This window comes from Chiloscyllium plagiosum, unplaced genomic scaffold, assembly GCF_004010195.1.
Source record: "Chiloscyllium plagiosum isolate BGI_BamShark_2017 unplaced genomic scaffold, ASM401019v2 scaf_1676, whole genome shotgun sequence".
NCBI classification, from domain to species: Eukaryota; Metazoa; Chordata; class Chondrichthyes; order Orectolobiformes; family Hemiscylliidae; genus Chiloscyllium; species Chiloscyllium plagiosum.
In genome coordinates this window covers 13,214-29,930 of record NW_025214846.1, presented here as the reverse complement: position 1 = coordinate 29,930, position 16,717 = coordinate 13,214, and the positions used below count along the sequence as shown (strand labels likewise).

Here is a 16,717-nt window from a genome sequence, read left to right as displayed (position 1 = left end):
TGGATTGGCCGTGCTAAATTACCCATAGTGCCCAGGGATGTGCAGGTTAGGGTGGATTGGCCGTGCTAAATTGTCCCATCGTACTCAGGCGTGTGTAGGTTAGGGTGGATTGGCCGTGCTAAATTGTCCCATCGTGCTCAGGCGTGTGCAGGTTAGGGTGGATTGGCCGTGCTAAATTGTCCCATCGTACTCAGGGCTGTGTAGGTTAGGGTGGATTGGCTATGCTAAATTGTCCCATCGTGCTCAGCCGTGTGCAGGTTAGGGTGGATTGGCCGTGCTAAATTGTCCCATCGTACTCAGGGCTGTGTAGGTTAGGGTGGATTGGCCATGCTAAATTGTCCCATCGTGCTCAGGCGTGTGTAGGTTAGGGTGGATTGGCCATGCTAAATTACCCATAGTGCCCAGGGATGTGCAGGTTAGGGTGGATTGGCCATGCTAAATTGTCCCATCGTGCTCAGCCGTGTACAGGTTAGGGTGGATTGGCCGTGCTAAATTGTCCCATCGTGCTCAGGCATGTGTAGGTTAGGGTGGATTAGTCAGTGGTAAAATGTCAAGTAGTAGGATAGGGGAACGGGTCTGGGTGGGTTGCTGTTCAGAGGGTTGGTGTGGACATGTTGGGCTGAAGGGCCTGTTTCCACACTGTAGGAATTCGATAAATCTTACTCTACACAATTGCCTGATGAAGGAGAGGTGCTCCGAAAGCTCGTGTGCTTCCAAACAAACCTGTTGGACTATAACCTGATGTGTGATTTTTTTTAACTTTGTCCACCCCAGTCCAACACCATCACCTCCAAGTCAAACTTTTTGTGGTAGGTGATTTTAATTTTTCTAAACATTGACTGGGACTACAATAGAGTTAAAACTTGAAGAATTTGTTAAATATATCTGAGAAAATCTCCTTTAATCAAAGGTGTGTATGCTCCCAACTAGAGAAGGGGCAAAACCTGACCACCTCTTGGGAAATCAGGCAGGGCGAGTAACTGAGATGTTAGTCGGGGAACATTGTGGGTCTGCTGATCGTAATTCTATTAGTTTTAATATAGTTATGGAAAAGGATTAGGATTCCACAAAGTTTGAAGTCTTAAACTGGAGTAAGGCAACAGTTTAATGGTTCTGAGACAAGAACTTTGAAAAGTTGATGGGATTTGACTGGTTTGAAGGTAAAAGGATATCTTAGCGAGTTTTGAATTTGTAGCTCAGGTTGAGGTTGTGGATGTAGGTTTGCTCGCTGAGCTGGAAGGTCTGTCTCCAGACGTTTCGTCACCGTACTAGATAACTTCGCCAGTGGGCCTCCGGGCGAAGCACTGCTGATAATACTGGCTTTCTGTGTATCTGTTTGGGTTGGTGATGTCACTTCCTGTGGTGAAGTCACTTCCTGTTTTTCTCAGGCAGTGGTAGTGGATGGGGTCGAGTTAGTTCAAAGGCATGACGTTCCCATCAGGGTGAAAGGTAAAGCTGGCGGGGAGGGGGGGGATCGGAGAACGATGGGTGAAAAAAGAAATTAAGGTTAGAGTCAAGAAATCTCTTGAGGAGTGTAGGGGCATTCTTAGGAAGGAGATCAGAGATGATATGAGAGCGCCTTGGCCAATGGGATTACAGAAAGCCCAAAGAGATTCGACAAATACATTAAGAGCAACTACAGAGAGGGTGGATCCAAGAGGGCATCTTTGTCCAAAGAACGGCACAGGAACAGTCCTTTCGGCCCCTCCAAGCTTGCACTGACACCTTTTGCCCTTCCGCGCTCAAACTGTCTTCGCTTACAGGATCCGTGCCCCTCCCTTACCTCGCTGGTGATGTATTCCTCCGGGTGCATCTTGAATGCTGCTATTGCATCTGCTTCCACCGCCTCCTGTGACGACGCGTTCCGGGCGCTCACCACCCCTCTGTGTGAAAGCCCCGTCTCTCACGACTCTTTTTAAACTCCAACAGCACCCCCCCCCCCCAGCCCGCCTCGACAACCTGAGCCAGTCCCCTTGTGGCCAGGTTAGGGTGGATTGGCCGTGCTAAATTGTCCCATCGTGCTCAGGCATGTGTAGGTTAGGGTGGATTAGTCAGTGGTAAAATGTCAAGTAGTAGGATAGGGGAACGGGTCTGGGTGGGTTGCTGTTCAGAGGGTTGGTGTGGACATGTTGGGCTGAAGGGCCTGTTTCCACACTGTAGGAATTCAATAAATCTTACTCTACACAATTGCCTGATGAAGGAGAGGTGCTCCGAAAGCTCGTGTGCATCTTCGTCGCAGTCTGCAACTCCTCCAATCTTGGTATCGTCTGCGCTGATTAGACGATTTTCCTCCAAATCGTTTCTGTCGCTCCCGAATCCCAGCACTGATCCCCGTGGAACATCACTCGGCGCAGTATCCCAGCATCAGTCTCCTGGCCGGGTCTGCGTCCGTCTTGCCAGCACACCCCGATACCATGTGACTTCACGTTTTGTACCAGTCTGCCATGAGGGACCCCCCCCCCCTCACCCCTCACCCCTCCTCACCCCTCCTCACCCCTCACTCAAAGGCTTTACTGAGGGTGGACAGCACCAACCGCCTTTTCCTCCTCAAAACAAAAATACTGTATCAACTGAGTGAGCCACACCTCCTTCCCCCCAGCCCCACACAAAACCACGCTGTCTATCGCTAATGAGCCCACTCGCTTCTAAACGCGCACAGATCTTGTCCCTGAGAATCTTTCCCACTAATTTCCTGACCACCGACATGAGGCCCAGAGGCCTGTGATTTCCTGGATCGCCCCTCTCTCCTTCTTTAAACAATGGGACAACATTGACTGTTCCCCCGGCCTTCTGCTTCCCTCACCTGCGGCCAGTGAGGATACAAAAGTTGCTGGAGCGTGGGACGGACACCAGTTCTCTCACCTCCCTCCGAGTTTTGGAAGTTATCCTTTGTGCTGACGACGGGGGGGGGGGGGGGAAGATATTAACTGAGCGTTTTGCCTCAGTTTTTACTGTGCACAAGGAAATGGAAGCCACAGAACTCTGTGGTGGGGGGGAATATAAATGTTGATATTTTGAAAGCGGCTCACATTGACGGCAGGGCAAGGTCTTAGAACGTTATAATGGTGGTTAAATCTCCCGGATCTGATCTGGTGTGTGCCAGGCCGCTGTGGGGAGGAAGTTAGGGAGGAAACTGAGGGGCTCCCTCTGCATCAAGATTTGTGTCATCCACAACACAGGTGAGGCCCCACATGAGTGGGGAGCGGCTAACGCTGTGACTTTGTTTAAGAAGAGATGTAAGGGGAAGCCTGGGAACTATAGACCTGCGAGTCTAGCTTCGGTGGTGGGTACGTTGTTTCAAAGTGATTTGGACAGATAACATCGACCATCATTTGGAGAGGCGGGGAGTGATTAGGGATAGCCAGCCCAGTTTTGAGCAAGGGGAAATGGTGTCTCACCAACTCAACAAGTCGAGTTTTTCTTTTGAGGAAGTAACCAGATGAGGGCAGAGAAGTAGACGTCGTTTACTTCAACTTTAGTAAAGCTTTTGACAAGTGGTAGTAACATTAGATCACATGGGATCCAGGGCCTTGGGTAGTGCTGTAGAACAGAGAGACCGAGGGATTCAGGTTCATCAATCGTTGAAGTCTGCGTCACAGGTAAACGCGAGGAGAGGGAGGTTAAGAAGGCACTTGGGGTTGTACAGGACGTTGGTGAGGCTTCGTCTGGAGTACCGTGTCCAGTTCCAGTCGCCCTATTACAGGAAGGAGATTGAGGAGAGGGTTCAGGAGAGATTTAACGGGAAGTTGCCGGGAATGGAGGGCTTGAGTTATAAGAAGCTGGGGCTTTTTTTTATAAGGAGAAGCTGGCGTAAGAGGCTTACCATACTTAATGGTCAGGTCCTAGGGAGTGTTGCTGAACAAAGAGGCCTTGGAGTGCAGGTTCATAACTCCTTGAAAGTGGAGTCGCAGATAGATAGGATAGTGAAGGAGGTGTTTGGTATGCTTTCCTTTATTGATCAGAGTATTGAGTAAGGAGTTGGGAGGTCAGGTTGCGGCTGTACAGGACATTGGTTAGGACCAATTGGAATATCGCGTGCAATTCTGGTCTCCTTCCTATCGGAAAGATGTTGTGAAACTTGAAAGGGCTCAGAAAAGATTTACAAGGATGTTGCCAGGGTTGGAGGGTTTGAGCTACAGGGAGAGGCTGAACAGGCTGGGGCTGTTTTCCCTGGAGCGTCGGAGGCTGAGGGGGGACCTTAGAGGTTTACAAAATCACGAGGGGGCATGAATAGGGTAAACAGGTGAAGTCTTTTCCCTGGGGTGGGGGATTTCAAGACGAGGGGATGTATTTTTAAGGTGAGAAGGGAAAGATTTAAAAAAGACACGAGGGGGGCAACATTTTACACAGAGAATGGGTTTGTGTTTGGAATGAACTTTGTGAGGAAGTGGGTATTGTTACAACATTGAAATGACATTCGGATAAGTTGGTGAACAGGGAAAGGTTTGGAGGGATACAGGCCGGGAGTGGGCAGGTGGGACCGGTTTAGTTTGGGAGGAGGGTCGACACGGACTGGTTGGGCCCGAAGGGTCTGTCCGACTCCGCGTGTGTCAATACAAGCTAACACTCGCGTGCCCGTGCACCGACACACACGTGTACACAGCCCCCCCCTCCCCCCCAAAGGTGTTGAGCATCAGAGTTCTGAGGGGGCCTGGCACCATAACCGGCAAAGGGGCGGTCTCGCTCCACCCCCTTCGATAAGACGGTGGCTGATCGTTTTGTGGCCTCGAGCTCCACTTACCTGCCCGCTCGCACCCGAACCCTTCATTCCTTCACTGTTCCAAAACCTATCTGCGCCTCAAAAACATCCGACGAGGGGGCCTCAGCTGTCTCGCCGGGCAGGGGAATTCCACAGATTCACCAGCCTCTGGGAGAAGAAGTTCCTCCTCAATCTGCTCTCCTTCGTTTTGAGGCCGAACCCCCTTTGTTCTGGTTTCACCCGCCAGTGGAAACCAGCTCCCCGCTTCCATCTTGTCTACGGAATTTTATACGTGTCTTGTCGGATCTAGATTCTAACAAGTAGAGCATACGGCAGCGGAGTGGAGGTAAGGCCGTTCGGCCCAACGAGTCCACTCCGCCATCCAAATCATGGCTGATGGGTGTTTCAACGCCACTTGCCCGCGCGCTCCCCCTATCCCATAATTCCTCGAGTGAAGACGTTTAACGGCCCGTCCTCAGAGACCCAGGTGACGTTCCGGGGACCTGGGTTCAAATCCTGTCACGGCCAATGGTGGAACTTGAATTCATTAAAGATGTGGAATTAAGAGTCGAAAGATGACCATTGTCGATTTGTCAGGAAAAACCCATCTGGCTCATTATTGTCCCTCAGGGAAGGAAACTGCCACCCTTACCTTGGTCTGGCTGAGACAATGCGGTTCACTCTTAACTGCCCTCTGGGCACTTAGAGTTGAGCAATAAATGCTGGCCTGGAACTCCCAGATAAGTGGCAGATGGAGTTTAATTCCGATAAATGCGAGGTGCTGCATTTTGGGAAAGCAAATCTTAGCAGGACTTATACACTTAATGGTAAGGTCCTAGGGAGTGTTGCTGAACAAAGAGACCTTGGAGTGCAGGTTCATAGCTCCTTGAAAGTGGAGTCGCAGGTAGATAGGATAGTGAAGGAGGCGTTTGGTATGCTTTCCTTTATTGGTCAGAGTATTGAGTACAGGAGTTGGGAGGTCAGGTTGCGGCTATACAGGACATTGGTTAGGGCCACTGTTGGAATATTGCGTGCAATTCTGGTCTCCTTCCTATCGGAAAGATGTTGTGAAACTTGAAAGGGTTCAGAAAAGATTTACAAGGATGTTGCCAGGGTCGGAGGGTTTGAGCTACAGGGAGAGGCTGAACAGGCTGGGGCTGTTTTCCCTGGAGCGTCGGAGGCTGAGGGGGTGACCTTATAGAGGTTTATAAAATTTTAGCGAGTTTTGAGAAGACTTGTAGCTCAGGTTGAGGTTCTAGATTTGGGTTTGCTCGATGAGCTGGAAGGTTCACTTCCAGACGTTTCGTCACCCTACTAGGTAACATCTTCAGTGGGCCTCAGGTGAAGCACTGCTGCCGATTCCTGCTTTCTATTTATATGTTTGGGTTTCTTTGGGTTGGTGATGTCTTTTGCTGTGGTGAAGTCACTTCCTTTTCCTTTTCGCAGGGGGTGGTAAATGGGGTCTAACTCGATGTGTTTGTCGGTAGAGGTTTGGTTGGAATGCCATGCTTCTAGGAATTCTCGTGCGTGACTCTGTTTGGCTTGTCCCAGTCAAAATGGCGACCTTCCTAATCCGTACGTGAGCATACTAGTGACAGAGGGTCTTGTCTTTTTGTGGCGGGTTGGTGTTCATGTATCCTGGTGGCTAGTTTTCTGCCTGCTTGTCCAATGTAGTGTTTGTTAAAGTCCTTCCAGCTCAGCGAGCAAACCTACATCCAAAAGGTTTATAAAGTCATGAGAGGGGGCATGGATAGGGTAAATATACAAAGTCCGTACCTGGGGATTGCGCGGTGCTCCTATCGGTTTGTATCAGCCCCCGAGACACACCTCAGTCTGCTTTCTCTTGCACCCTCCCCAGCACCGGTGAAGTGGCAGGAGCCAATCAGCTGCTGAATCTCTTCAAGCTGGACTCCTACTTCATCCAAAAAGAAATATACCCAGGGTCAAAGGTCACTCACTTCACAAGGTAGGTGTGCACCCCTTTGGATTCTGCTCTCCCTCACCACCTCCTCAGCCCCGACTTTGGGCTCTGCTCTCTGTCTGTCCCAGCCCTGCTCCCCCTCCCCTCCTCTTTCCCCCACCCTTGCCTGTCCCAGCCCTGCATCCCCTCTGTCTCACTCTACTCATGTTCTGTCACACAGGATCAACCAGGCTACCAGAACCCAGTTCTCAGAGATGATCTTCTTCGATGACGAACCCCGGAACATTGTGGATGTCGGGAAATTAGGTGAATGATGGGCACTGTTGTTCCCTCTGGAACCGTCAATCCTGCTACAGAGACCTAATCTGTGCTCCCCTGTCTTCCCCTTCCTGACAATCGTCCACCCCAACTTTCCTGCCTTTCCCTGATTAACACCATTCCCTTCATGATTAAAAATCTGTCTCAGCCTTCAATACCCTTAATGCCCCACTCCAAGAGCCCCCCTGCGGTCAAGTATTCCACCAGTTCAGCTCTCCTGAAAATGCATTCCATCTCTGGACTCTCTCTCGTATTTGTTATCTAATTCTCTGACCATGCTAATCGACTACCTTCCACACCGTGGGCTCTTATATCACCTGATTCACATATCCAGTTGTCAACCATCTGCGCTCCAAAAGCTAGTGTGCTTCCCGTTAAACCCGGTGTTGTGCCATTTTTTAAACTTTGTCCACCCCAGTCCAACACTGGCATCTCCACATCATGAATGATCCAAATATATTACATCTACTGCTCCTCCTTTACCTACCCCTTCCAACAGTCGTTGAGCTGATGACCTGGAGTTAGTTGTATTTTGTCGACTTCCCGTTTCTTAAATGAAGGCGATTCGTGGGCATTTTTCCAATCTTCTGGGACTTCTACAAAATCTCAGGACGTTTACCAGTGTTTCCACTATCCCTGTGGCTGTTTCCTAGATTAGATTCCGAGTGTGGAAACAGGCCCTTCCTCCCAACCAGTCCACACCGACCCTCCGAAGAGTAACCCACCTGGACCCATTTAACACTGTGGGTAATTTAGCATGGCCAATCCTCCCTGACCTGCACATCTTTGGACTGTGGGAGGAAACCAGAGCACCCGGAGCAAACCCACACAGCCACATGGGGACACTAGAATATTCTGGGACTCCTCTGCTTCCGGTTGTTCTGCCTCTCCGTCTGAGAGTGACGTGCTCCCCCTGTTTTTTTTGTTACCCCCCAGGTGTACTCTGCATCCTGGTCCAGAATGGGATGACCCTGAAACTGCTGCAGGAGGGTCTGGCAAAGTTTGCACACGATCAGGAGAGCCGCAGCTGAGACCTGCATTGGAGCGAAGTGGTGGTGGGTGGGGTGGGGGTGGCTTGTTTATACAATACTTATGAACCTGCACTGGAATCCGAGCGACCCACGAGCTGTTCTGTTCGGTGCGTGTAAACCCTTTTAAAACTCGTCTCCTTCTGCTGAGCTTTTTGAAAGCTCGCTCGCTCTCTCTCTCTCGAACGCAAACTGTCCCGAGATTGAGAAGAGAGCGGCAGACAGAGAGGAAAAAAAAGCAGCAGCAGCGTTGAAATTTGGGGTTGAGACGACCAGTCAGGGAAACCTTCTGCTCCTCAGTGGCCTGTTACGGAAATCGCTCTGCTCTGCAGATTGACTTAATCTGTCTGTCGTTCTCGAGCTCAGTGCGCGGTACCGTGAGGATATTCAGTGTGTTGGAGGGAGCTCGGAGAAGGGGCAGTGGACTGATGCGTGCGATGAGGGGTCACAGTTTAAAAATGAGGGTGTGGCATTTAAAACAGGCGAGAAACTGTTTCTCAGGGTGTTGACATTCCTTGGCGTTCAGTTTCTGCAGAAGGCAACTGATATGTGACAAAATAAATATTTCTAAGGGTCGATGTAGTTCTTCATGGCAGGGGTGGGGTGGAGGGGAGATATGCAAGAATGTAGAATTGAACGTCGGAGTGGGCCAACTGTGTTCAAGTCCCTTATTTACCCTGAATTGGAGGCGCAGCACTCCAGAGCCCCTGTTCTGTAAAACACCCCAGCTCTCGGTAAGAGGGGTCATTGAACCAATCTTCTCCACTGTGTGAGACACAGCGAGGGGCACAGGGTTCAGCCTGACCCATCATCGTGTCCCTGTCGTGTGTTCAAAGCCAACTGGGGTCGGCGGTGGAGGAATTTAGGGCGGCAATCCCCACACAGTTATCCAGCACGTTCATGCACCCACACACAGCCAAGAGTGAAAATTAATATTTTTTTTTAATTATTAGTGATAAAAGACAAAAGAACAGGCGCAGGGAGAGACACGAGGAAGGGAGGGGAGGAGAGATTCGGGGATGCTGTGTTCCATTTCCCAGAAGCAAATACCTGTGTCCTGGTTTGGAAATCAAAATCCGGGACGGGATTAAATTAAAAGTTAAATTTCAGATTGCGACGAGAAGGATGCACAACAGGAGAATGGCACTTGGCTGTAAAAAAAAAAAAACACGCAAAACCCAATTTACAAGCCGTCTACAGCGTATAAAATTTCACATCCCTCATTGTATCGTATTTATAATGTTACATATATTACACCGTGCGCCTGGCTGCACGCTCGCTGGGGCGACGATCCCGGTGGCCGTGAATTCCGGAACGTTCCGCAGCTGGAGGCGCTCCCTCGGCTGTGTGCGCGCGCGAGATGCTCCCCTTGGTGGGTGGGGGCGCTCCCAGATTTACTCATTGCCTCTGAGACAGAGAGAGAGAGAGAGACACACACACAGCGGTCAAAGGTTTTTGCTTTGGAAGACTACCAATTAGAGCTTGCCCCCCCACCCCGTCCCGTCCCAAACTTGCCTTCACTGATCTTCCTCATAAACCTCCCCCTCCAAGATCAGTGTTCTGACACACGCCAAGTGAGAGGTAGGTCAGTTCCTGCCTGTATCCCCCTCTCAGCCTTCTCCTTTTCACGTACTTGCCCAAATGCCTTGTAAATCTAACTGGATCTGCATTTACCACTCCCTCACGCGGTTTGCTCCGTACACAAACTTACCTCTCATGTCCCTCTTAAAACTTTCCCTTCTCACCCTGAAGCCTTTAGTTCTGCACTCCCGTACCCTGGGAAAAAAAAAGACCTTGGCTATTTACCCTATCCATGCCCCCTCAGGATTTTATTAACCTCTCTATGAGATCACCCCTCAGCCTCCGACACTCCAGGGAAAACAGCCCCAGCCTTGATAATGTGCTTGGAAATCCTCCCTGCATCCTTTCCAGTTCATTCTCCCTATACAAGGGCAATTAGAATTGAACGCAGTATTCTACAGTGGCCAGTACAGCCACAACCTGACCTCCCAACTCCTGTGCTCAATACTCTGACCAATAAAGGAAAGCATACCAAACGCCTCCTTCACTATCCTATCCACTTGCAAGGAGCTATGAACCTGCACTCCAAGGTCTCTCTGTTCAGCAACACTCCCCAGGACCTTACAAATAGCTGCTCTGGTTAGTCTCACCAATACAACACAACACCTTGCATTCATCGGAATTCAACTCCACCCGCCCCACAGGGACCAATCTGACCAAGGTCCAGTTGTACTAACAGGTAATCTTCGCCGTCCACTACCGCTCAGAGTTTGGCGTCACCTGCAAACTGCTGCGATATTCACATTCAAGTCGCTTTGATCCCTCGGGGCGCACCAACACCACTCTCATCTCCTACCTTCAAGCTGAATTCATACCCAATTGGCTAGCTCTCCCTGCAGCTCGCGCGATCTATCCTTTACTAACCAGTCTGCACGCTCTGCCTTCATGTATCAACTTGCTCACCCCTTCCAAAAATAAAACTCAATCAAATTGGCGAGAGACCATTTCACACACGTCGTTGCTGTCAGCCACGGGTAGGGTGAGGGAACCTTGTCCCTGTGTACACACACCCACAGTGAGCACTGATTCCCTGGCCCCAGTCGATTCCATCCGTCGGACCTGGTTCACGAGGTAACAGATACAGACAGAGTATGAGGGCTGCGTGGAGTGGGATGGTCCCCTGGGACTGCCTTGTGTCCCCCCTCTCCATCTCCCCAACCCCACCGTCTGGGGACTGTCAAGTCTACTTTCTCCAGGTTACTGAGATGGTAATGCCGGATTTCTGATCTGTGGGTATTCACACGTTCGGACCCTCTGGACCCAGCTCTTGAGCACAGCTCCCTACTGCTCAAGCTCCAGCCGGGAACAGCAGGAGGCCACTCAGCCCCTCCCTCCTCCAGCCTGTGTCACAGGAACAGCAGGAGGCCACTCAGCCCCTCCCTCCTCCAGCCTGTGTCACAGGAACAGCAGGAGGCCATTCAGCCCCTCCCTCCTCCAGCCTGTCACACGGACACAGCAGGAGGCCATTCAGCCCCTCCCTCCTCCAGCCTGTCACACAGGAACAGCAGGAGGCCATTCAGCCCCTCCCTCCTCCAGCCTGTTACACAGGAACAGCAGGAGGCTATTCAGCCCCTCCCTCCTCCAGCCTGTCACACAGGAACAGCAGGAGGCCATTCAGCCCCTCCCTCCTCCAGCCTGTCACATAGGAACAGGAGGCTATTCAGCCCCTCCCCTCCTCCATACTGTCACACAGGAACAACAGGAGGCCATTCAGCCCCTCCCTCCTCCAGCCTGTCACATAGGAACAGCAGGAGGCCATTCAGCCCCTCCCTCCTCCAGCCTGTCACACGGGAACAGCAGGCGGCTATTCAGCCCTTCCCCTCCTCCATACTGTCACACAGGAACAGCAGGAGGCCATTCAGCCCCTCCCTCCTCCAGCCTGTCACAGAGGAACAGGAGGCCATTCAGCCCCTCCCTCCTCCAGCCAGTCACACAGGAACAGCAGGCCATTAACCCCTCCCTCCTCCAGCCTGTCACATAGGAACAGGAGGCTATTCAGCCACTCCCCTCCTCCATACTGTCACACAGGAACAGCAGGAGGCCATTCAGCCCCTCCCCCCACCCCCAGTCTATCACAATGAACAGATTCAGGATCAAGTCTCATACGTGGGGGGAGTGCAGCATCAAGTGCTGGGGGTGTGGATGAACAGTGGGGGAGGGGGCATTACCTGAGGTCAGTCCATCTTGAGGTTGACGTAGATGTAGCGGATGAACTGCAGCGAGGCGAAGAAGGAGACCGAGCCCAGCATGAGGAAGAAGACGTAGCAGGTGAGGATGGAGTAGCCGAAGAACTCCAGCGTCTGCACGGTGCCGGACATGTTGGAGCGCTTGAAGTAGTAGAAGACAGAGTAGAGGAACATGAAGCAGCCGGTGGAGCCGGTGCTGAGGACGGAGCGCCACCACCAGCGGTAATCCTCACTGGACAGCTGGAAGTAGGTCAGGGCAATGGAGATGCAGGCGCTGACGCTCAGCAGGATGGCGAAGACAACGAAGAGGATCCCGTAGAGTGTGTACTGCTCGCGCCCCCACACGGTGGCAAAGATGTAGTACAGCTCAACCGAGATAGCACTGCATGGGAGGGGGGGGGAATGAGAGAGAGTGTCACACAGCGCGGAAACAGACCCTTCCGAGCCCAGGGCTGACCCACACCCCAAACGTGACCAGTCCCCAACTGCCTGCTCCTGGCCCACACTCTCCCCTCCCAAACCTTTCCCTGTCCACATCCTTGTCCACATCCACAGGCAGCTCAGCCTCTCCTTGTAACCAGAGCCCTCTGTTCCCAGCAACACCCTGGGAAACCTCTTCCGAATCCCCTCCAGATTAATATTACCTGGAACAGGGCAACTGGAACTGGACACGCACCTAAGGGGCAAATGATTGCCTCCTCGGCCCATACTCCCAAATCTGTTACTGCGCCACAACCCCTGAATCCAAAAACCGAGAGAGGGTGCATGTTTGAAACAGACGTTTGGGGTGTGGCCGTTCAGCCCCTCTACACTCAGCGAAGGGTCATATTCTACCATAATGCCATTTTCCCACCCATGTCCCGGGGGTGGGTGGGTCAGGAAGGTGGTGCTGCTGCAGTGCATACCCAGGAGGCTCCAGCACTCTCACTGGTAACCGAGGGTGCGTGGCCCATCTCGGGGCAGGAGACCTCAACATCACAGAGTCCCGACAGTGTGGAAACAAGCCATTCGGCCCATCTTGTCCACATCGACCCGCCAAAGAGCATCCCCCATCCCTATAAACCCTGCATTTATCTATGGCCAATCCACCCTGACCTACACATCCCTGGGCACTATGGGTAATTTAGCATAGCCAATCCACCCTGACCTACACATCCCTGGGCACTATGGGTAATTTAGCATGGCCAATCCACCCTAACCTGCACATCCCTGGGCACTATGGGTAATTTAGCAGGGCCAATCCTCCCTAACCTGCACATCCCTGGGCACTATGGGTAATTTAGCACGGCCAATCCTCCCTAACCTGCACACCCCTGGGCACTACAGTCATAACAGTTGACCACAACCCTGTGGGGTTTGGAGTCACATGGAGATCCAGACTATCAGAATTTAGGTGGATGACAGCAAGATCTTATCGAAACCTATAAAATTATGGAGGGAGGAGATAAGGTGGAAGGAGGGAGCTTGTTTCCAATAGCGTGTGAAACCAGAACGAGGGAGGCACGGCCTCAAAATAAGTGAGGGGGGGGAGCGCAGATTTCGGACAGAGTTGAGGAGAAACCTCTTCACCCAAGAGGTCGTGAATCTGTGAAACTCCCCGCCCAGGGAAACAGCGGAGGTCTCCTCGTTGGACGTTTTTACGGCAAAGAGTTTTGAGTAGTGAAGGAATGAAGGGTTATGGTGAGCGGGCGGGTAAATGGAGCTGGATCCACGTACAAGACCAGCCACCATATTATTGGGCGGAAGAGGCTGACCCCTGCACCTCACGTTCTTGTGGACAGGGACGCCACGTTTCCATCACTGAAGCACAACAGAGTTGAGAAGTGCGGTGCTGGAAAAACACAGCAGGCCAGGCAGCATCCGAGGAGCAGGAGAATCGACGTTTCGGGCTCCTCGGATGCTGCCTGGCCTGCTGTGTTTTTTCCAGCACCGCACCTCTCGACGCGGGTCCCCAGCACCTGCAGTCTTCACTGAAGCGCAACAGTCAACCCGGCAGAGGGTTTATTTTTTTTGGTGACAATTTGATTTTCACAGACTGAAACCGACCTCCGACTTCAGGTTTCGCCATCCAATTTATGGGACAAAGCGAGGACCGCAGATGCTGGAGAGACTGGGAGCAGGAGGGGCGACATTTCGGACATACGCTCTTCATCAGCAAGGGCTGGTGCACGAAACAGACTCTCCCACTCCTGTGGATGCTGCCTGACCTGCTGTGCTTTTCGACACATCCACTGGGGGCAATGCCGGGGTGTGAACTTGTCTTCCCACCACCTTTAGCCCTGGACGACCAGCCCCCAGTGACTTTCGCACAAAACCAGCCCCTGGCCCAGGTGGGGCTGTCCGAGATCTAGAATCACGCCGAGCTGCAGTCCTGACCTCCCGCCACATGCGGCGCCACTCCCAGAGACACACCCTCAGGACCCCCCTACCAGCACTGCAGTCCTGACCTCCTGCCACTGGTGATGGCACTCCCGGAGACACCACGCAGGGCCGCCAACCTACCCCCCCCCCCACGCCCGGCGCCATGCCCACAGACACCACGCAGGGCCCTCCTGCCACAGGCAGCACCACGCCCAGAGACACTTCACAGGCCCCCCCCCCCCTCCCCCGACAGTACTGCAGCCCCAACATCCCGCCACTGGTGGCGCCGGTCCCGGAGACTGCCCCCGCCGCCACCCACCTGAAGGGCAGGAAGCCGCCGATGGTCATGTGGACGAGCACGCTCTTGTACCAGGGCTGCGGCGGGATCTCGCGGGCGATGTTCTTGGTGCGGCACGGGGCGTCGAAGCCGGCGGCGCTGTTCTTGCCGAAGATGCCGCCGATGACGGTGAGCGGGAAGCCCACCAGCAGCCAGACGGTGAGCAGCAGCAGGATGGTGGTGAGCGGCAGGGCGTGGGTCGAGCCGTTGGCCCAGTGCACCGTGTTGATCACGCTCCAGGTCAGGAAGAACGGGGCTGGGGGAGCGGGGGGGGAAGGAGACAGACGGGATCTTAGCGTCCGTGCTGACCCAGACACCCCCAACCCAATCCAGTGCCATTTACAGTCATACAGCACGGAAACAGGCCCTTCGGCCCAACCCGTCCGTGCTGACCCAGACACCCCCAACCCAATCCAGTCCCATTTACAGTCGTACAGCACGGAAACAGGCCCTTCGGCCCAACCCGTCCGTGCTGACCCAGACACCCCCAACCCAATCCAGTCCCATTTACAGTCAGACAGCACGGAAACAGGCCCTTCGGCCCAACCCGTCCGTGCTGACCCAGACACCCCCAACCCAATCCAGTCCCATTTACAGTCATACAGCACGGAAACAGGCCCTTCGGCCCAACCCGTCCGTGCTGACCCAGACACCCCTAACCCAATCCAGTCCCATTTACAGTTGTACAGCATGTCGGTGCTGACCCAGATATCCCTATCCTAATCTACTCCCACTTGCCAATACTTGGCCCTTATCCCGTTCCCATCCACCTTTTAAATGCTGTCATTGTACCAGCCTCCACCACTTCCTCTGGCAGCTCATTCCACACAAGCACCACCCTCTGGGTGAAAAAGTTGCCCCTCAGGTCCCTTTTAAATCTTCCACCGCTCACCTTTAACCTACGCCCTATAGTTTATCCTGCCCCAGGGGGAATAAAAAAAAAATACACCCTACTCATTGCCCCCTAAGGTCACCCCTCAATCTCCGACGCTCCAGGGAAAATACATCTCAGTCTGTTCAGGCACCTGCTCTGCCCAGCCCAACACACTCTGCTTTTGGAATCCCCGTGTCGCTGTGCCCGCCTTCTCTGCACCCGCGAGCCCCTCGGTTCCATTCCCCAGTTGGCACGGCGCTCTCTCTCCTCCCGTTGCCCATCATCCCCTGCCTCAGGTTACGCACCCCACCCCTCGCCCCCCGCCCCCCGCCCGGCCTCCGAGCGCTCACCCGAGAAGAGGCTGGTGGTGAGGACGATGTTCCACACCCAGCGCTCGCCCCCGATCTTGCGGTAGAAGTTGCTGGAGACGTAGCCGGCGATGCAGCAGGTCAGGGCGTACAGGAGAATGGCGGCCGAGTTGATGGCCCCGTGTCGGTGGACGTTGAACATGCCCAGCAGCGCCATGATGATGATGCCTGCAGGGGAAACGGAGAGGGGTGTCCCATCACTCAGCCACTTGCCAAAGACCGGACGGGCACGCACAGCAGTAAACGGAGAAAACAGGAGCAGCAACCGGCCACTCGACCCTTTGAGCCTCAAATACTATCACCACCCATCATTATAGTCAACATTCTCTCGCCCTGCCGAGAACCGCGCCAAACGTCGGCCTGAAAACACCCCACCCCTGACCCCTTTCCATGACGGAGATTTCCCTCCCGCTCTCTTGGGGGGGGGGAGAAGAGGGGGACAGAAGACGACATGTCTCCATCTCAGTCTGACCTTGGACAGTGATGCCACCCCCCCACCTGACTCTCCCCGGTCACCGGGGAACATCCTTCCTGTGTTTGCCCTGTCTGGTTACACAGGTATACAGCACAGATACCGACGCTTTGATCCAACCCATGCCTGTACTGGACACTGCCGAGGTCCCTTCTGGAATATTGCATTCAATTCCGGTGTCCTTCCTATCGGAAGGATGTTGCAATACTTTAAAGGGCTCAGAAAAGATTTACAAGGATGTTGGAGGGTTTGAGCTACAGGGAGAGGCTGAACAGGCTGGGGCTGTTTTCCCTGGAGCATCAGAGGCAGGAGGGGTGACCTTAGAGGTTCATATGGGGCAGCACGGTGGCTCAGTGGTTAGTACTGCTGCCTCACAGCGCCAGGGTCCCAGGTTCGATTCCAGTCTCAGGCAACTGTCTGTGTGGAGCTTGCACATTCTCCCCATGTCTGCATGGGTGCTCCAGTTTCCTCCCACAGTCCAAAGATGTGCAGATTAGGGTGGATTGGCCATGCTAAATTACCCGTAGTGCCCAGGGATGTGCAGGTCAGGTGAATTGGCCATGCTAAATTGT

General features: G+C 53.2%; 2 protein-coding genes across 2 annotated transcripts in view; one reads left to right on the top strand and one right to left on the bottom strand.

Annotated features, from left to right (window-relative positions):
- mdp1 (magnesium dependent phosphatase 1) overlaps positions 1-8,542 on the top strand; it is a 14,720-nt gene extending 6,178 nt beyond the window's left edge. The window contains exons 3-5 of the mRNA XM_043686611.1: positions 6,454-6,665; positions 6,841-6,926; positions 7,875-8,542. Coding sequence (XP_043542546.1) covers positions 6,454-6,665; positions 6,841-6,926; positions 7,875-7,969 — 393 coding nt within the window. The 3' untranslated portion in view covers positions 7,970-8,542. The remainder of the gene's footprint in view (positions 1-6,453; positions 6,666-6,840; positions 6,927-7,874) is intronic.
- Positions 8,543-8,889: 347 nt separating this feature from the next.
- LOC122548047 (transmembrane 9 superfamily member 1-like) lies at positions 8,890-15,952 on the bottom strand (the record flags this gene model as incomplete). Its single annotated transcript, XM_043686612.1, has 4 exons — positions 8,890-9,373; positions 11,716-12,115; positions 14,414-14,687; positions 15,656-15,952. Coding segments are annotated over 3 exons (965 nt in total), but the record flags the coding sequence as incomplete, so codon positions are not given.
- Positions 15,953-16,717: the final 765 nt, after the last annotated feature.